This window comes from Crinia signifera, chromosome 3, assembly GCF_055691185.1.
Source record: "Crinia signifera chromosome 3, ASM5569118v1, whole genome shotgun sequence".
NCBI lineage: Eukaryota > Metazoa > Chordata > Amphibia > Anura > Myobatrachidae > Crinia > Crinia signifera.
Genome location: NC_139219.1, coordinates 24,900,384 through 24,921,561, shown reverse-complemented (window position 1 = coordinate 24,921,561; position 21,178 = coordinate 24,900,384). Strand labels below are relative to the sequence as shown.

The following is a 21,178-nucleotide window of genomic DNA, read 5'->3' as shown; positions in this document are numbered from 1 at the left end:
CATAGGCTAAAACCCTATGAGGTCCGTATGACCAGTAGCGGATCTCCAAACAATCCAGAACAAAGATTCTCAAACAAAACTATCAGAAGAACAAGGCATAGAGCAATGGATGATTATCCCTATGGCTCGGATTTAGGGACATTAAGAACCAAGATGACAGTTTTGGATTATGTGACAATGCAAAGGATCAGTTCTCTTGTGTACGGAATAAATATCATAAATATCTACAATAGATGTAACCTCATCATTCAGTGTGAATGGATTAAAAGGGGCTTTAGGTGAAATTGGAATTCTAGTTGGTGATGGAATAGGCTTTGAATGTGATTATGATAGTATTTAGGGGTTTGCCTTGGGCTGATAGGGCAGGGGTTATGCCTAAAGCACACCACAGGGACCGGTACTTGTTTCCTAGCACGGCGCCCATTGCATCGCATACCATAAGGCATACTATGGTATGCGATGCGATGTTAGCCGATGTTATACAATTTTAAATTGTATACCATCCAATTGTATGCCATTGTATGGCATATACAATGGTATACGATTTTAAATTGTATAAGCACCCTAATGGGTGTTTTCAATGTTAAATGTGCCCCCTATAGGATAAATAATTATATAAGCACCGTAACAGGTGCTTACAATGTTAAAAGCACCCCCACGCCACCCGTACTATAAACGTCAACCCAAAGCGCGGCGAGCGGCGGCGGTACGGGTCCTCCGACCTTTTCATACCCCCACTATCCGCGTCGGCGTGGAGATGATTTTATTTAGTGTGGCCAGCGCAGTGAGCCACCGAGCCCGAAGCGTGGCGAGCGCGCGCGTAATAAATGTGAAGTAATGGGCGTCCCCTCGCGGGGCTCACTGCACTCACCACGCTTCGGGCTCGGTGGCTCGCTGTCCTCGCCACACTGAATAAAATCAACTCCACGCCGATGTGGATAGTGGGGGTATGAAAAGGTGGGAGGCTGCGCTCGCCATGCTTCGGGTTAACATCGATACTAGGGGTGGCGTGGGGGTGCATTTAACATTGTAAACACCCATGAGGGTGCTTATACAATTAAAAATCTTATAGGGGCTTATACAGTTTAAAATTGCATCGCATCAAATCACATGCCATACGCCCACATGCGACGCGATGAGATGGCATACAACTTAATATCGTGGGCGCCGTCCTAGGAAACAAGTACCCAGAGACCAGTTTTAATAATGTAGCATCAGATGGATGTGAGGACCAGGACAAGGAAGCGGCACAGGAACATTTCACAACATGAACTCACCATGTTTTTCCACAGGCCACGTGTGCTCTGAGCATGGGCGCTCTCTCCAAAATGGAAGCAGTCAGGAGCCATGTAGGATCGGTCAGGAGATCCATCCTAGGTGTAAGACAAAAACTCTGTAGCTAAGATCCCAACTAAAGATGTGTTAATGAGTTATTGAACATAGAATAAATAAATGGTGACACAGAAAGAACTCCCCTACATGCCCAGATCCAATAAAAGTTGTATATTGGGCCCAACTAGCAGCTTATCATCAGCAGCAGTCCATTACCAACAACCCTGATGACACATCATCACCAACTCAATGATTAGATGGGGGCCAACTGGCAGCACACCAACAACTTTATTCTTTGATGGGAGCCAATGTAAGGCCATCATCAACAACTCAATGCTAAGATGTGTTCCAACTGCCAACCCAATGCAAACTACTCAATGCCTAAATGGAGACCAACTTCCAGCCCATCCCTAACAACTGAAAGCTTAGGCAGGGCCAACTTCCAAACCATCCCTAACAACCGAAGGCTTAGGTGGGGCCAACTGCCAGCCCATCAACAAGCTCAATGCTTAGTTGGAGATCAACTGCAAACCCCTCGTCAACCACTCAACTCTAAGATGGGGGACAACTGTAAGTCCACCATCAACAAACTCAATGTTTAGATGGGGATCAACTGCAAGCCCATCATCAACAAACTCAATGCTTAGATGGGGATAAACTGCAAGCCCATCATCAACAACTCAATGCTTCTATGGTAGCCAACTGTAAGCCCATCATCAACAACTCAATGCTTAGATTGTGGCCAACTGTAAGCCAATCATCAACAACTCAATGCTTAGATGGGGTTTAACTGTGAGCCCACCATCAACAAACTCAATGCTTAGATGGTAGCCAACTGCAAGCCCATCATCAACAACTCAATGATTAGATTGGGGGGGATTAAGACTTGCAAAGAGGCAAGAAACCTTCCAAAGTGGAAATCACTGTTGTAAACCAGTAACTTAACCCCAAAACTTCACTCATTAACCGCAATAGGCTACACGAGTCATACAATAATAACGGTAATAGGCTGCACAAATCATTCCACAAGAAGAGGACATGCCTTTAGTCTGTAACCCTTACTTCTAATTATATTCCAATAGGCAACTAAGCTTCCATCTGTCTTCCTTCTAGACAAAGTCACTGTTGTGTTATATTTTCTCAATGTCTTTATGTTGGACTTGGGGATAAAAATCGTCTTTGAAATCTTCTTATAAGGTATCCTGCCCCCAAGTGGTGCTTCCCAATCATTATTTCTCTCATTTATATTGAATGCTATTAGATCACATGACCGTATCTATGTTCAAATAATTTGAAACATTTTATTTATAAACAGTTTAAATAATTATTAATGACAGAGTAATTTGTGTTGATCAGTGCACAGAGAACCTCCGGGATCATGTATATTTCATTTTAAAAAGTGAGACATGTTCTGCATCTTCTACTGTCAGTAGTAATATTAATTTTGGCTTATAAAAATTGAGAATAGTAAGAATATACTGTATATATGCTATACGGTAGGAAGTTATCAATAATCATTTTCAATACAATCAACTGTTATTTGTCATGTTAAATGAGGTCTGTTTACCTCGTTGAATGGCATCACCAGATTCTCCAGGTACGGCTGAACGACAACGGTGAAATCTTCCCTTGTATCATACATTCCACTATCCACCAGCTGGTGGGTTTTCACCTAATAATAATACATGTTGAAATATTTTTTTACACATGCCATCATTTTCCTTATTACTTTGTGCCAGCCTATGATAGGGCACTGGAGAGAATACAGCAGAGAGTGAGATGACAGTAGGACAATATAGTACACATAGGGGGTTACATAATACCCTCATTAGCATGAGAATGCTCATCCTCTCATGTGATGTCAGCAGCCCCCCCCCCCCCCTTCCCCGAGCAGGCATCGGCCCACCCAGGGGAACATCGAGCCCCGCTTAGGCCCAATGTCCGCCCCGGCCTGTACCCTCTGAAGAAGCTGTTTGCTTCTGGGGTCTGCACATGTGCAAATACACGCATGTACAGACCCCCCCCAACCATCGGATCATTAATGAATCACCCCCCTAAATGTAATAGCCAGCAAAAAAGATGGTGGTGTGGGACTTTGTTCAAGTCATTTACACTGTAAAACCAGGTTAGATTTGCCCTGTAAATAATTGTTGCTCTAGGGAAAAAAAATGGCAGAACATCGTGCACTTCCGGAACTGGGAGGCTGTTACATGTAGCTGCTTAACTCAGCATCTTACGGGTGCAGGTATTAATTAAGGGGGAGAGGGGGTTCTTAGGCTGAAGACCTGAAGACCAGTAATACTGTAGGCCTAATGGATGGGGCCCTCTTCTTCTCTCCATCTATAACCCCAAGAACCCTTAACCAGCTTTTATTAAAGCCAAAAACATCTATCCAGTCTGTTTTACCATCGCAGCCAATTCCCCTGAGATTTCAAACCATAGAGGTCAAAATCCTGGAAAAACACATCTCCCATTTATAAATTTACCAGCGCATTTATCACAGTATCTAATCTATACAGAGATCAATATATGTTTGAAAAGTAACTGGACAGCCTGATAATGTGATTTACGCTGTATTACATCACCGGGCTCTGGCCCCTGCACTTTACAGTGTCAGCTTTGTATAGTGGAAGTTAGGCACTGATGATGCAATGGCAGCACCATGCCCCCCACTGCCAACTTAGCTAAGCCACGCCCCCACACTACTGAATTAAAAGTTGACAGTTATGGTTATAAGGCCATATAGAGATTACTGTCAGTGGCGTAGCGTCAAATTTTGCGCCCCCCCCCCTGTTGCAACATGCTGTTGCCCCGCACCCTTCCCTGCCACCTCCCCTCTCTCCCCCTCCCCCCTCTCTCCCCCCTGTCTTACCTGTCCGCGTTCGTGGCCGGGAGTCGGGACCGCAGATCTACTTTGCACTCCTAGCCTCCTCCGGGCTCCGAGTCCTTATGACAAAATGTCCCTCAAAAAATGGCTGCCCCCTTAAAGCAGACCGTTTTGAAGGATGCTAGAGGAGGCCGCTGTTGCCTCCTCTAGCATCCAGGCTCCCGGCCAAGAACGCGGCATAGCTCACGCAGACCCCAGCGCCCACATTACTCAGCGCCGGGGTTTGCCGCATGGTGGCTACGCCACTGATTACTGTACTTACTTGGTACTGCTTGTTGAATTTTCTAAGAGTTTCAATTTCTTCAGTGCCCTCAGCAAAATTCACCACGCATCCACACAGTGAACTGCACGAAGACACAAAATAGTTTTTTTATTCTATTTAAAAAAAATGTTGCGCCCTTCACACAGCCATTTTGTAGGCTAAGCAATCATTCACATTCACAATAAGCATCATGCACATTGCAAAAGGGGTAGCAGAGCATAATTTGTGAGGCAACCAATGTGACCAGAATATATTGGGTAAGCTCAGGGCTCCAGCACAATAGTAAATTCTGTTATCCACTCATTAGGTCTAAAGAGTCTCTAGGTCATAGTTACCTTCCCTCCTGCATTCTGCAGGAGACTCCCTGATATAGCAGCAATCTCCCTCTCTCCCTCATTAGTCTAGCAATCTCCCTCATGTCACCTAGCCCACATTACACTGTTACATCATAGTTACCTCCCCTCCTGCATTCTGCAGGAGACTCCCTGACATAGCAGAAATCTCCCTCTCTCCCTCATTAGTCTAGCAATCTCCCTCATGTCACCTAGCCCACATTACAATGTTACATCATAGTTACCTCCCCTCCTGCATTCTGCAGGAGACTCCCTGACATAGCAGCAATCTCCCTCTCTCCCTCATTAGTCTAGCAATCTCCCTCATGTCACCTAGCCCACATTACACTGTTACATCATAGTTACCTCCCCTCCTGCATTCTGCAGGAGACTCCCTGAAATAGCAGCAATCTCCCTCTCTCCCTCATTAGTCTAGCAATCTCCCTCATGTCACCTAGCCCACATTACACTGTTACATCATAGTTACCTCCCCTTATGCATTCTGCAGGAGACTCCCTGAAATAGCAGCAATCTCCCTTTCTCCCTCATTAGTCTAGCAATCTCCCTCATGTCACCTAGCCCAAATTACACTGTTACATTTTTTGGGGAAAAGGGAATGAGAGACAGATACATTTACATTGAATCATCAGCACTATTTCCCAGCACTTTACCAAGTATAGTATCTCTTTCTAACTGCTTTGGGGCTCATCTACATTTGGATATCAGTCATTTTACAAGATTCCTCTCAGATGTAGCAGTACACACCCACGCTTCTAGGTGTACGTTCACAATCTCTTTTCACAATCTCTCAATATATGGAACTAGACACGCCCTTTGGGTGGAGCATGACACGCCCCCTCAATGGGATACAATGCAAAATTCTTCTACCAACTATAATCTCCCTGAAACTAGTTTTCAAAAGTAGGCAAGTATGTTCTACTCTAGGTTGCCAGTCAAAAGGCCGACATAAACCACAGGTCAACATACATTAGGTCAAAATGGACAAAAGGGTCAACATGAACAAAGGTCAATATGAGATTTTAATGGTTTAAAAAAAATAAACAAACAAACTTGTTCATACTTTACCATTCACTCAGGCATAGAATTAGATTGTAATAGTGTGGCGAGAGCAACGCGGCACCATGCCCGAAGCACGGGGAGTGCAGCCAGCCATGTGAGGGGACACAGTACTTATACGGTGTCCATGCTGACACAGACATAAAAACACCATGAAAACTCATGTTGACCTTTTTTTCATGTTGACCTTTTGATTATGTTGACCTTTGTATATGTCAACCTAATGTATGTCAACATTTTGTCCATGTCGACATAATGTATGTTGACCTCCAAGTCGACCTTCTGACTGTTGACCAATAGTGGTCAACCTTTTGGCTGTTGACCTTTCCGCTTCAAACTCTAACATATGTCTGGCCGTCTTTCACATATCATTTAGGGGCCCATTTATCATGAATCGCATTTACACTGCGAACTGGGCCGAATGTTACCGCCCAGGATCGCATTGCAAAATGCGATCCCATCAGTGATATATATCATACCTGATCCGCAGGGGCAGGGCTCTGAAAAGAGCCCGTCCCTGCGAAGCCCTGAGCCAGATGCCGGGGGTCCTGCGCATGCGCGGTTAGCGCTGACCCCCCGCCGACTTTGCTGACCGCACTGCTGCCAGGGTGTGTAGCCCATAGGCTACAATGGTCTATCACCATCTCAGAATAGCGGTAGCCCAGGGATGCTAAGCCGGGCTGCCTGATGTTTATATAGAAACCTATGGGGGATGCGGCCGGCGACGATGCAGGGGGGAATCATGTGGTACCCCTTTGATACATTCAGGGGATACGGTACTTAATATTTGTGGCTAGCCCCTGAAAACGGGTGTTTTCGGGGATTTAGCCGTAATTATTGTTTGATAAATGTGCCCCTAAATAACAGCACTTGCGCTAATGAATCAGCTGAATACATAATGTATATACTCTAAATTAAAAACCTACCTACCTAAAAACATACCTACAATGACCATTAGCTTTATGAAGCTACTACTAGTTTGCCTATAGGGCAATACAGACGTGTAAGAAATTGGCACCAACAAAATTAACCCTTGAATGTCTGTGTGCGCGGGCACATGTGGTAGGGAATATAGATTGTAAGCTCCACTGGGGCAGGGACTGATGTGAATGTTCAAATACTCTCTGTACAGCGCTGCGGAATATGTGTGCGCTATATAAATAACTGGTAATAAATAAATATTGAGCCGGCATCTGCAGATTTTTGAAAAACATCTGTTATACTCATCGCGTTGATGATGATGACTGATGTATCAAAGTGCATTTATACTACTAACGGTACGTATGCTAATTTTTCAATACACATTTTTCTGAAATATGCAAATTTTCAGCCCCAAAGTGTCTTCAGAATGTATGTGGTTTCTTATAAACTTATATACTGTACCACGGAACATAGATCATGACGCACTGACCTCATGATCTGCCGCGGACAGTAAGATCTCCTATCATCATACAGAACTTTCAGTGGCAAAATGTCCAGAATGTTCACCAGGTTCACGAACATCCGAGGGACCTGTTGTGTAAGATAAAAAAAAAAATTGGCACCATTAAATCTGTTTATGACACTATGGCGATTCACATGCAATTTGGGATTTTTTTATGGGATTTCGGTGTCCAAATCACATGTGATAAATCATATGCAAATTGCTAAAGGACCGCATGCGATCCTGCTGCCCGGCAAGGTCTCGGGTGCCTCAGGGGGTATCACAGGTGAAGTCACCCTAGTGTATGGCCAGCTTAAGAAACCAACTGGGGGAATCTCCTTGGGCTGTGGAGGACACTGTGACCGGAACAGGCATATCCAACTTCAACTTGTTTAAAGGATGTCTCCTCCCCTTCTACATCCCACCAGCCAATCAAACATCAAAGACAGTCAGGGAGAATACAAACTAAATATTCAACCAATCTGAGTGAAGCAGATTGGGATGGGAATGCAATGTCCCTTAGATGGATTCCAAGATATGGATGCTTAACAAATATACTTTTTCATTCTATCTTGAGGAAAATGTTACATCTCGGGGACAAACCAAAGCTGCCCCTATGAGGGGGGGGGGTGTTTGTATGCTAAGATAAAGACATGTACAAAACTTTGCACCTAAAGCTGGGATCTATAGCTACAATTTTGTAAAACTCAGTAAATGTATGACCAGAGAATCGCGTGCCACCCAATCACAGAGGTGCTCATTGATCTGGTACTGTAGAATGAACCGTAATGAGATTAGGAAGTGGATCCCATCCCTTAACATATGCCTGTCAGATGATAGCCATGAGCCATCTAGCCACCAACACCAACAGGACACTGTAAAAGTGGAGTGGACCACTGGAAGCCCCAACATTAGTGGGAGATATGGGTATTTTGCTACATGTTACAGCTGCAGATCTTACTCTACAGTCTGGGCACCTGTGATGGTACAGTACATAGAGGTCCATGTGCACCAAGACACTGGTGACTAGGTACCTCGCCCCACCAATGGTGGGCACAGCGCTGATTGGTGCTCTTTGAAGTTCTCTTCCAGCAGAGTTCTCAATGACAAAATAACAAAAATAAAGGAAACTTACATGCCATGTAACTCTGAAGACCGACTGACTAGTGAGATGTAGAAGGGAAGGAGACAACATTAAGCTAGGGATGGCATCAAACATGGACGGTTGACAACATCAGTGGTTTTCAACAATAGTCAATGGTTGTGTCATCAGTGGTGGAGATCCTATGGTTCTCTGCTACTGAATACTGGAGGCAGCCATTCCCCCCCCCCATTGGACATCGATAGCTATATTCATGTTGTATGGAGAACACATGGCTGTCACTCACACAGCGTCCTCTACACAGCAAAGTATGGCCGTGTCTCTCAAATAGGATAATGGAGGAACTTGGGTTTACTGTGACTGTTAAGTGGTTGAGCTCTATCCATAAAAATATACTTGTGTTTTCCACCTGCCTCTAACAAAGCAAACCAATAGCAATCCTTCAGGGGGCGTCATCGATGCCTGAGAAAGTTTGAACCAGATGACTAGTTAATAGGGCAGGTGACCATGCCCAGCCAATAGAGTGCCACAGTTAAGAGTTACTGTAGGCATGATGGCCAGAAATCTGCCACTGCTGTGGTAAGCTTGGGGCTAGGTCTAATAAGAATGGTAGTTTGTGTGTTGGTCAGACAATATACCTCTTCATGCAAATAGTCCAGGGCTCGCTTGATGTGATTGACAAAATGTTCTGGAGAACGAGATATCTGTTGAAAATGAAAATAAAATGAGTGAACACTGTATCGCTGGTTTTGGACAGATGTCTGATGAGAGACAGTCATTTCTCTGGAGAACATTTTACAGTTTTAAGTTTAAAAACCCATCCGTCTATCTCAGAAGCATTGGGCATCAATACTGATAACATACATCCCCGTCCAGTGTTGGGGTGATTCAGACCCACATGTTGCGGGCCGAATTCGGTCCCCCCGACCGATGGCGCGGGCTTGCACATGTGTAACAAACCCCCTGAGCGAACACCTTGGTCGATTTTCGAACTCGCCGGGGCGAACGCAGGTGTGTCAATGCCTGATGGGGTGGGTGGCTGATGTCGCATGATGTCAGCGTCCGCCCCAAATTCGGCCATCTCCGGCCAGGATAACGGTCAGTTTAGAGTGACTGTTATCTGCGAAGGAGAAAAACAATCATTCGATGGTGAGTGACCATCGAATGATTTTTCTCCAGTGCAGCCGCATGCGAGTGTATGTGTATGTGAACGCATCCACTCGCAAACTTGGGCGGGGTTTTACTGGGCCAGGGTGGGGGGGCTGGTGTTCGGCGAGGCGTCAATTACCTACTTGCTAGGAAGCGAACATACGCAGCCTAGCAAACAAGTCTGAATCAGGCCCAATGTTTCCATAATAGAAATGTTCTACTTCCCGAACCATTTACTTTCAAACTGGTCATTTAAGCACCAATTCCCCTTCTGGCACAAGCCACCAAAATGTCTAGCTACAGCACCGGTCAGACGGAGCGGCACGCGCCCTCTCCAGCATCCAGCACCGCATAGGGGCAAATGTAGGAAAGTATATGTCATACATCCAGGTTCTGTCACTTACTGGATCTCTGCAGATTCCGCACAGGTCATTCCCTCCAATAAAGATAGTCAGGAGCTTCCAGTCTTCTACATAATTTATTCTCTACATGGAAAAATAAAAATGCAATTATACACTGCAAGTATAGAAAAATACAAATAAACAATTAATTGATGGTGTCTCATATAATACTGTAATATAATAATGTTATTCTCTACTGGACTGGTGAGTGCACTATTCTTATTTGCATCAAAATACCTCTGGGGAATGTTTGTAACAGCCGACTTCTTATGTGGCCTCATCTACCTCATCCCAAAAGTAGTGCTCACTGCCCCCGCCCACTGAGTCGCTCTGGCCTCCGGCTCCTGCAGACCCCGGTCCATCTGAAGCCATTTCAAATGTGGTGCCAGCTTGTGAGCCAATCGGAGCCAATCAGTAATCGCGGTTGCCAGTCCATGAGCTCTGATTGGCTGGTGGCCAGCACCATATTTGACATGTGTTGCCCTGGAGCTAGCCTCACGTGGCAGCCACTGGATGCCGTCCAGGGAAGGGGAGAGAAGAGAGGAGCGGGCAGCTGCTGCTGTTGCGCTGTGGTGGGAGGGGAACCAGCATGGCACCTTCTAAAAGATTTTGGCTCCACTGGAGCCACCCTCCCTACACCTCTGTCTCCATGGGCCTCTCCCGTAGAGTAGATGAAAAAGGAGGTAGGTATGGTCATGGGGGAGCATCAACTGCTATCAGGCACCCAAATTATTAGCTCCATAGGCTACTGTCCAGGTTGGCTTATGGCACGCCTCCCAACTGTCCTGATTTTCATGGGGCAGTCCCAATATTTATAACTGTCCCAACTATGGGCAGCAGTGTCCTGCAGTGGGAGGGCTGGGGGCAGTTGGGAGTGTGATGTTATTACATTAGAATGCTTTATGTTTGCAGACATTCCTTTACATGTATGTATAAGCCTGCATCTTCAGTGATGGTCCCTAGGACCATGGGGAATGCTGGGAAGTGGTGTATTTCAGTGTACGGTGTGTGGCGCAAGCAACGTAATAAAAGAGCACAGTAGTTTTTCCTACTCTCCTGCATATAGCAGGAGCTCCCCAACTTTTACTTGAGGCTCCTGCTGTCCTGCAATCCCCCTCATACTCATCTAATATGGGGGGCTGTGTACAATGTACTACGGTGTGTGCAAAGTGCTTTGTGTACTGGGTGTAATATGGGGGGGGCTGTGTACAATGTACTATGGTGTGTGCAATGTGTGGAGTGTACTAGGTGCAATATGGGGAGGATGTGTACAGTGTACTATGGTGTGGCAATGTGTGGAGTGTACTAGGTGCAATATGGGGAGAATGTGTATAATGTACTATGGTGTGTGCAATGTGCGTAGTGTACTGGGTGTAATATGGGGGGCTGTGTACAATGTACTATGGTGTGTGCAAAGTGCTTTGTGTACTGGGTGTAATATGGGGGGGGCTGTGTACAATGTACTATGGTGTGTGCAATGTGTGGAGTGTACTAGGTGCAATATGGGGAGGATGTGTATAATGTACAGTACTATGGTGTGTGCAATGTGCAAAGTGTACTGGGTGTAATATGGGGGGCTGTGTACAATGTACTATGGTGTGTGCAATGTGTGGAGTGTACTAGGTGCAATATGGGGGGCTGTGTTTAATGTACTATGGTGTGTGCAATGTACGGAGTGTACTGGGTGTAATGTGAAGGGCTGTGTACAATGTACTATGGTGTGTGCAGTATGCGGAGTGTACTGGTATAATATGGGGGGCTGTGTATAATGTACTATGGTATGTGCAATGTGCGGATTGCACTGAGTGTAATATGGGGGGCTGTGTATAATGTACTGTGGTGTGTGCAATGTGCGGAGTGTACTGAGTGTAATATGGAAGGCTTTGTATAATGTACTAGGGTGTGTGCAATGTGCAGAGTGTACTGGGTGTAATATGGGGGCTGTGCACAATGTACTATGGTGTGTGCAATGTACGGAATGTACTGTGTGTAATATGGGGGGGCTGTGTACAGTGTACTATAGTGTGTGCAATGTGCGGAGTATACATGGTCTAATATGGGGGGGGGTGTAATATGGGGGGGCTGTGTATAATGTACTGTGGTGTGTGCAATGTGCAGAGTTCACTTGGTTTAATATGGGGGGCTGTGTATAATGTACTATGGTGTGTGCAATGTGTGTAGTGTACTAGGTGCAATATGGAGAGGATGTGTATAATGTACTATGGTGTGTGCAATGTGCGGAGTGTACTGGGTGTAATATGGGGAGGATGTGTATAATGTACTATGGTGTGTGCAATGTGCGGAGTGTACTGGGTGTAATATGGGGGGCTGTGTTCAATGTACTATGGTGTGTGCAATGTGCGGAGTGTACTGGGTGTAATATGGGGGGCTTTGTATATTGTACTATGGTGTGTGCAATGTGCAGAGTGTACTGAGTCTAATATGGGGGCTGGGTATAATGTGCTATGGTGTGTGCAATGTGCGGAGTGTACTGAGTGTAATATGGGGAGCTGTGTATAATGTACTGTGGTGTGTGCAATGTGCGGAGTGCACTGAGTGTATTATGGGGGGCCGTGTATAATGTACTAAGGTGTGTGCAGAGTGTACTGAGTGTACTGAGCAGGGCCGGATTTGTGCCTAGGCCCATGAGGCACCGGCCTCAGGGCGGCACCAATTAAGGGCGGCAGGCAGGCTGTTAAATAGCAGCATGGCACAGCTGGTGGGCAGCGGCGCGTGACAAGCGCCGCCACCGCAGACATGAATTATCATATGTAGGCGGCAGCTCCACTCGTCACCTGCCACTGCCCACCCACTCTGCCATGCACATTACATCACCGCTTAGTGGCATGGTCCGACGGTCCCCCTGCGCGTCCGGGAATGGCTCAGGCTCACTGCTGCCGGCGCCCACCCATTGGCTACTCTACACACACACAGTCTATTGGCTGCTGTCTATCTAGCAGCTGAGCTGAGCGACGCGCAGATCCTCCCTGCACTCAGTCAGTCACAGTATGAGAGAGACTGACGGAGACACTGTGCTGCTAATAACTGTACTAATAAGTGCCTCCCTCCCTCCGGGTCCTCCGTACAGTGAGCAGTCCAGAGTACTTAAAAAAATATTGAGGTGGGCTACAGTTAAGTTTTAATGAAATATATAAATAACAATGTATATACATATATAATTACATTAAAATAGGGGGGGGGGACACAAAAATGTTGTGCCTAGGGGCGGCCTGACCCCTAAATTCACCCCTGGTACTGAGCGGTGTAATATATAGGGCAGACTAGCTAACTCTCCTGCATTTTAGGTTCCTGCTTTTAGCCTGAGATCCCTGCAAATTGAAGTGCAGCTCCTGTTTTCCCCAAAGCAGCCCCCTCTTACAATATGGACTGCGCATGCACAGTTGCAATTACCACCAGTGCTGGATTAAAGTCAATAAAATATATATGTCACATATACTGAAAGTGTATATTGTTGTAGGTGTCAGTATTATGCTCTGCTGCGTAATGTCAGTATGTAGCTCTCCTGTATTTATGTCAACATGTAGCCCTGCTCTGTGATGTCAGTCATGCTGTGTAATGTAGCTGTGATGTCATTGTGTAGCCAGTACTGCACTTTGTAGTATCGTTTTTACCTGCCACTGCAGGACACACCCCTGAGTGACAGTAGACATGCCCATGAGTGGATAGACACGCCCCTTGGGTAGAATGTGATACGCCCACTCAACGGCACTCCGCACAATGCCTTACAGTGCGATCTATAATCTGCCTAAAATCTCCCTGAAACTACCTCTGTGTCCTAATGATTGGAATTAGAAGCTTATGAACAAAACAGGGAGACTCCCTGCCACATTGTCTATTCAAGGGACACAGAGGGGCTTGGGGCATGCCAGCAGCTCACAGAGATCTGGGAATGCCCCCACAGTAAGGGGAAATGGGGTTGTGGCTCACGAGTCACGATGACAGCATTTCCACGAAGCCAGGCCTACCCTCACCAAGAACATGCCCCCTTTACGGCGCCAGATCAGCTTGCAGCAAAGAAGTCCCAATTCAGGGACAATGTATGTTGGGAGGAGTGGCCAAGGACCGCACCAACCCCTCCTGTCACCTGACAGTACACCAGGATTTTTAAAATGATAACATACATTTCCACAAAAATAGAAAAAAGTAAATCCTGTATACCGTATATAAAATATATATCGTACTCACCCCAAGAGTGTTCAATCGCTTCATCCCTGTCACCAAGTACCTTGCCTGCTCCAGCATACCACTGCAAAGCATTGAAAGACCATCAACAGGAAACAAGTGACAAAAGGTCTAATGCATTCATTTAAACCCAGGGATTTCTAAAAAAAAATTTACATTTCTTACCTATGGATTGAGGGTAAACCGTAATATAGAATCTCAAACATCATTTGCAGAGGCGTAACTAGATATTCGCAGGCCCCATAGCAAAAGTTTGTAAGGGCCCCTATATACCAAATATTGGCGATAAGTGTATATAGAAAATATAACTTATACAGTAAAGGCCCCATAGCAGCTGCACCCCTGGCACCTATGGTAGTTACGCCTTTGATCATTTGGCACTCAGGGCGGGATTCTCTAAAATCTGCAGCCCTCTTCGCCAGCCACCGCATTTCTAATGACCGCATATTCTCTAAAATATGCGGTCATTAACGTAAGGGACAGCTCTTGCGGTAAGAGCTGTCCCTTGCGATGCGGCGCCGTTGTTGGACTTCCGGGTCTATGACCCGGGAGTCCGTCTGCGCATGCGCAGACTGACGCGCCGGCCGCAGGGCATGCTGGGAGGGATCCGTGACGGATCCCTCACACAGCGCTGCGGTAAGAAGCCCATAGGCTTCTGCAGGGAACCGCCAGCTTTTGCTGGCGATTCCCTCTGCAGCGGTGACACTGCGGAGGGAGGTTAGAGAATACAGAAATGCGGTAAAAACCCGATAACGGGGTTTTTACCGCATTTCTGTAATAGAGAATCTCGCCCTCAGGGAGGTATCAAGCACAGAAGGCTTTTTTTGTTGGCCATGCAGCCCAGCCGATATATCTTGCAGATATATTGGTACATTTGGCTTTTTGTATATGGGCAACCTGGTAAACTACTACGGCAACCACTGACAAGGACATTAGAACTGTGCCGGCAAATTTAAATGCCCGTCTAGTTGTGATGTCTGGCTAGACATAAGTGAGCGTCAGATTGGCTTTACCAATTGCCCGCTCGCTCAGCAGATCTATGTATATGGGTATATGTGGGATACAAAGGGTCAGTTATTAGAAGATAATAATAATTTGCCAGCTTGTGATGACCTACTTTGCTCTTGCTCCTGGCACCGCCCGGTTTAGCATTGCGTTTGTTAGATGATGAGACCCTCTTCCAAGTGAGAAACCTTCCAGATTAGGATTGAACTGTCGCAAGATGTCTGCAAAACAATTTGTTTGGTTATATTTATTTATTATTATTTATTTATTAGCAGTTTGTTATATAGCGCAGACAGATTCCGCAGCGCTTTACATAGAATATTTGACCATTCACATCTATCCCTGCCCCAGTGGAGCTTACACTCTATATTCCCTACCACATGTACATGCACACACAGACAATCTAGGGTTAATTTATGTGGGAGCCAATTAGCCTACCAGTATATTTTTGGATTGTGGGAGGAAACCGGAGTACCCGGAGGAAACCCACGCAAGCACGGGGAGAATTTACAAACTCCGCACAGTTAGAGCCACGGTGGGAATTGTCCGGTGTTTTCCATATGCTAACATCACTACGAGCCCTTCCCTGGTGTACAGCTGTGAGCTGCACGGGTACACTACAAATTCCCAACATATATAATACCAACCGTCAAAATACTGACAATCATTGGTAGACAGTCAAAATTCCGACATGTTCAAAATCGCAACATTCATTATACCGACACGGCCAAAAATCCGCCATTTAAAATGCCATCATGCCAAAAAGTCATCATGTTTTTATAGTGTCTCTCCCAGCCAATCAGCACCCACCCATTCATTTAAATCTGAGGGGTTTTTTTTATTTGCCACCCCCCCCCTCTGCCGATCCTGCAGCCTGTACCCTGCCGCATGCGATTTATCACATGTAAAGAATGTCACATCAAGTGCCGAATCGTTTGTGAGCCCTCTCGGGGAGCTGCGGTGGGAGCTTGTGGAAATTGTCCTTAGGATAAGTCGGCCTGGTGTATGGGGACCTCTAGGTTCAATTATATGGTGAGGGACAGTATTCACTTCTTTTGTCCATATATTTTATGATTGGAAGCCACCGTAAATAATTTTTATTGGTCCTGGATCACCAACCCAGTGCACCCCTGCAAGGGCCTCAAAGCACCCCAGGAACCCAAAGCACCCAGTTTGGGAACCACTGCGTCAGTGTATTGTGGTATCCTTAGCAGAGCCCAGCATCTCACGCTACTCTACTAAATATTGGGGCAGAACGGATGGTGTAATGGTTAGAGTGTCCAGATAATAGGTCAACTGTCAATAGGTCAACATAGATATAGCCGACATGGTTATAAGGTCAACGTGACAATAGTTGACACATGGACAGGGCCGTAACTGGGGGGGGGGGGGGGGGGGTTGGGGGGTCAGGCGCACCGGGCGCTGCATGGGGGTGGGGGGGTGCTGTGAGGTATAGGGACGGGCAGCGGGGATCCGGGGACAGGCAGCGGGGGTCCAGGGACAGGCAGCAGGGGTCCGGGGACAGGCAGCGGGGGTCCGGGGACAGGCAGCGGGGGTCGGGAGACTGGTGTAGGCTACACTGTACACTGTAGCGGCAGCTTTTACACCGTCTCCTAGCGCTATGTGCCGGGCGGTAGGCGGGAAGCAGACTTGCCGGATGTTGATTGGATGCTGAGTTCAGCCAATCAGCGTCCGGCAAGTCTTTTCAAAGTCATCGGCGCTTCCTGCCGCCAGGCAAATAGCGCTAGGAGACGGAGTGAAAGCTGCCGCTACACCAATCCCCGGACCCCCGCTGGCTGCACACAGGTATGTTGGCAGCAGGGGGTCGCCCAGCCTCCGGCGCCAGGGGCAAGGCAGTCATTTGGTGTGTGTGTGTGTGGGCGGGGGCGACCAAATGACTGCCTTGCCCCGGGCATCGTAAACCCTAGTTTCGGCCCTGACATGGACACTTGGTGGACTGTACAATACGATGACCCAGCAATCTTGGCCAGGGGACAGGAGGATGAAAAGTGTGAAAATGAAAGTGGGAGAGGATATATGTGGACTTTAAAGTGTGGATGTAATTGGATAAGAGAGGTTAAATGAAAGTTATGTGGCTGGTTCTGGTTCATTTTCACAGCACGTTAAAGATATTGGCGGTGCCGTATATAGCACAGTGTGTACGGACCCTTAAAGTGCATTCTGGAACAACCACAGGCAGCCAGCCGGCAGGTGGCAGACATTTGGTAATTAATGTAACGGCCTCCTCTTGTGTGAGTCCACTTGCAATATGGTAAAGAAACATAAATATGCCCCTCTTCTAGGGGCCAGATGTATCAAGCTTCAAAAAATGATAAAATGGAGAGTGACAAACAAACAGCCAATCAGCTCCTAACCGCCATGTTGGAGGCTGGGTTTGAAAAATGTCAGGTAGGAGCTGATTGGCTGGTTGTCTATCACTCTCCATTTATCACTTTTTGAAGCTTGATACATATGGTCCCTAGTCCTTAGGCTTAAACTACACATAGAGAAATATACAGTTAAATAGTAATAAATAAGGTGAATGTACATACTTGGCAGCGTGGTGGTGTTACTGAGGTCTCCATCTCCGCCAATACTACAGGAGGAACAAACAAGGTTAATAAGCACACCATGCCATGCGTCGGAGCATTAGGAAGTGAGCGAAACGCGTGACCATGGATTGGAATCAGGATGATTTGTGAAGTCGAATTTAGAATTTATTAGGCTAAAAATTTCAATTTTCACCGACAAATGACCACAAAGATTTGAACTGAGCCATATTTATTGTGTATCTTCTAAATATTTATTTGAAAGACATTTGCTAACACCAAATACACAGTTTCATATTTTTAATGGATCATCTGCATCATCCTAGAACCGTTAAGCCTAAGACACAGGTTGCTTCATCTGAAAGTGTCCCTGGTGGTATATACTGTATATAATATTGTGACATGCTATTGTCAGACGTCTCAGAACGTAGAGACAGACGCAGTTCCTATATGCTGGCCTGTGATCTACCATCGCCAGACTGGACTTCCTGCGAGAGTGGGTTACCCCGCAGAAGACTGAATGCATATATATATACTCTAGGGGCCTGATTCAGACCAGCTCACTAAGCACTTTTATTTCGCAGCCTATGAGCGGTTAAATGTTGTACGCCGGGGGAGCGAAAGTCCGCCCCTCTTCACCGACCGAATATCCGCGCCTTAATGCGAATGAATGTCTATGCTTATATATACATTCACATGCGGCCAAAAGGGTGAAAAATTATTCAGTTGTCGTCGATGGGCACTGACGTCATGTGGGATGTGCAGGATTCGCCCCGCCTGCGTTTGCATTTGGATGCCCATCGCTTTTCTGGGCACACACCATTTTTGTGGGGACACCCAGGAAATCCTGGGCATCCCCATGCGATAACCCCCTGTCCGCCCACTACTGTGATAGACGCCAAAGGCATTCGCACACAGGTCTGCACATGCCTATATTCGCCGGCAGGCATGTGACGACCCGAAACATCGGTCCCTGCAGCGAATTCGCAGGGGACCGAGTAATCCTGGTTAATCAGGTTCTGTAGTAATGGTCATCAATGTGTTTGCAATAGAAGGTTACCATCAATGATGGAATGACAAGTGACCATCGATGGTTACAACCTATGCAGTGTGTGTGTGTGTGTGTGTAAATCTTGAATAATGTACTGAGTGGAGGTCAGAGAGGAGCGCTATAAAATATTTCTTAATGGGTGCAGAGAGAATGAAAGATTTCCAAGAATAGGAAACTTTACTATATAAGTACGGTATAAGTCTGTGTAACTCCTGCCTGTCTTTATACCATAGTTGCCGACTTTTTTGCTGCCCTCTCCGGGAGAGTGCAGCCAGCACACTGTAGCAGGGGGGCGTGGCCATCGCCGGGAGGGGAAAGGGGGCGGTCCGGGGGTGGAGCCACCAACAGACGGCACTATTGGGGGCGTGTCTAGCGTGATCGCGGCATTTTAGCCCTGCCCCCCGCCGTGCACTGCGGGGGGCGGGGCTAAAATGCTGCGGTCGCGTCATTGGACCCACGGACCCCCCCTGCGGAGATTAAGAGAAATGCGGGAGGGTTGCTCCCCTTTCCGGGGGGCCGGGAGGGGGACCCGATTTCCGGGACCCTCCCGGCCATTCCGGGAGGGTAGGCAACCCTGCTTTATACATTTCTTATACTGTAAAATAATATTGCTGCTTTCTGGAAAGTCCTGCAAGCCGTCCGCTAGAAGATGAACCTATTACCAGCATAGACCTAGGATAGAATCAGGCCCAATGTAGTCCTGCCTCACTCCGCCTACACAGTTATACAGTCCCTCAGCAATCGGTAACGTCAGGATATTCCACTTTACACTACATCACGCGGATAAGAACAATGTCGACTCTTTCACTCACCTAAAGGATAATCCCCGGTACTCAGTCACCACATCTAGGAGGTCAATGACGATGGCCCCTGCTCCATTCCCTGCCTGTAACAGTAATGGCAGCCTGGTTACATCGGGAACATTCCATGGGCCAGATGCACTAAGCTTCAAAAGTGATAAAATGGAGTGTGATAAACAGCCAGCCAATCAGCTCCTGCCTGCCATGTCACAGACTGTGTTTGAAGAATGTCAGGCATGAGCTGATTGGCTGGCTGTTTATCACTCTCCATATTTTATCACTTTTGAAGCTTAGTGCATCTGGCCCCATGTGTGTAAGAACACATCACAGCTATTGATCTATCTGCATGCTATCTTGTAAAATGATCATTGGCCTTAAATCTAGAATGGGATCTGGATTGCTTTATTCAGATCTGGTAACATCAGATACAAGGGTAAAAGGGGTGTTCACATGGAGAGATTTTAACAGGAGATTTTGGATAGATAATCAAAATCTCCTAGAAGGTTAGGTCTCCCTATTTTTCGCCTGCTTAGTCAATATTGTCTAGCATAGATTGCTTAGCACAGATCAGTGGTCAGGGAACAGGGGTAAATTACCCCAAATGGGGTAAAAATGAAATTCCTGGGGGTAACGGATTGTCGCGCTGCCGAGACCCAGCCAGGCATGCATATAAATCTATATACATGACCGGCTGTGTCTCGGCAATGCGACCTTCCATTAGCCCCAGGAATTTAATTTCATTGCATATAGAATCTATATATAGATATGTGTGTGTTACAGTACTGTAGTGTACAAGGACCTGGCACAGTGCAGGCTGTGTGTGTTACAGTACTGTAGTGTACAAGGACCTGATGCAGTGCAGTGCGGGCTGTGTGTGTTACAGTACTGTAGTGTACAAGGACCTGACAGTGCAGTGCAGGCTGTGTGTGTGTGTGTTACAGTACTGTAGTGTACAAGGACCTGACAGTGCAGTGCAGGCTGTGTGTGTTTGTGTGTGTTACAGTACTGTAGTGTACAAGGACCTGATGCAGTGCAGTGCAGGCTGTGTGTGTGTTACAGTACTGTAGTGTACAAGGACCTGATGCAGTGCAGTGCGGGCTGTGTGTGTGTGTTACAGTACTGTAGTGTACAAGGACCTGATGCAGTGCAGTGTGGGCTGTGTGTGTGTTACAGTACTGTAGTGTACAAGGACCTGATGCAGTGCAGTGCAGGCTGTGTGTGTGTTACAGTACTGTAGTGTACAAGGACATGATGCAGTGCAGTGCGGGCTGTGTGTATGTGTGTGTGTTACAGTACTGTAGTGTACAAGGACCTGATGCAGTGCAGTGCGGGCTGTGTGTGTTACAGTACTGTAGTGTACAAGGACCTGATGCAGTGCAGTGCATCAGGCCCTTGTGTATAACACGCTTCCCTGTGTGATGCCCTGGGCCCCGCCTCCAAGTCCGCCTGCTTCTTCAGTAGAGTCTACCAGTTACTGCGCCATCTCAGCAGTGCGCAGTCTGTACTGCCACGAGTTTCTTCGCCTGGTTATAGGCTCCTGTCTAGGTATACCCATCTCTAGTCTAGGGGGAAACATTGCACAGACTGTCACTATATCATCTTGTA

The 21,178-nt window shown here is 46.7% G+C and overlaps 1 protein-coding gene across 1 annotated transcript in view; it reads right to left on the bottom strand.

Annotated features, from left to right (window-relative positions):
* Positions 1-21,178, bottom strand: part of LOC146062843 (phospholipase B1, membrane-associated-like) — a 172,952-nt gene that overhangs the window by 90,022 nt on the left and 61,752 nt on the right. Inside the window, exons 18-27 of the mRNA XM_083174849.1 lie at positions 19,586-19,659; positions 17,726-17,769; positions 15,286-15,394; positions 14,172-14,232; positions 9,969-10,049; positions 9,054-9,119; positions 7,302-7,402; positions 4,482-4,563; positions 2,900-3,004; positions 1,278-1,373 (exon numbers count right to left, since the gene is read on the bottom strand). Of these exons, the coding sequence (XP_083030975.1) occupies positions 1,278-1,373; positions 2,900-3,004; positions 4,482-4,563; positions 7,302-7,402; positions 9,054-9,119; positions 9,969-10,049; positions 14,172-14,232; positions 15,286-15,394; positions 17,726-17,769; positions 19,586-19,659 (819 nt within the window). The remainder of the gene's footprint in view (positions 1-1,277; positions 1,374-2,899; positions 3,005-4,481; positions 4,564-7,301; positions 7,403-9,053; positions 9,120-9,968; positions 10,050-14,171; positions 14,233-15,285; positions 15,395-17,725; positions 17,770-19,585; positions 19,660-21,178) is intronic.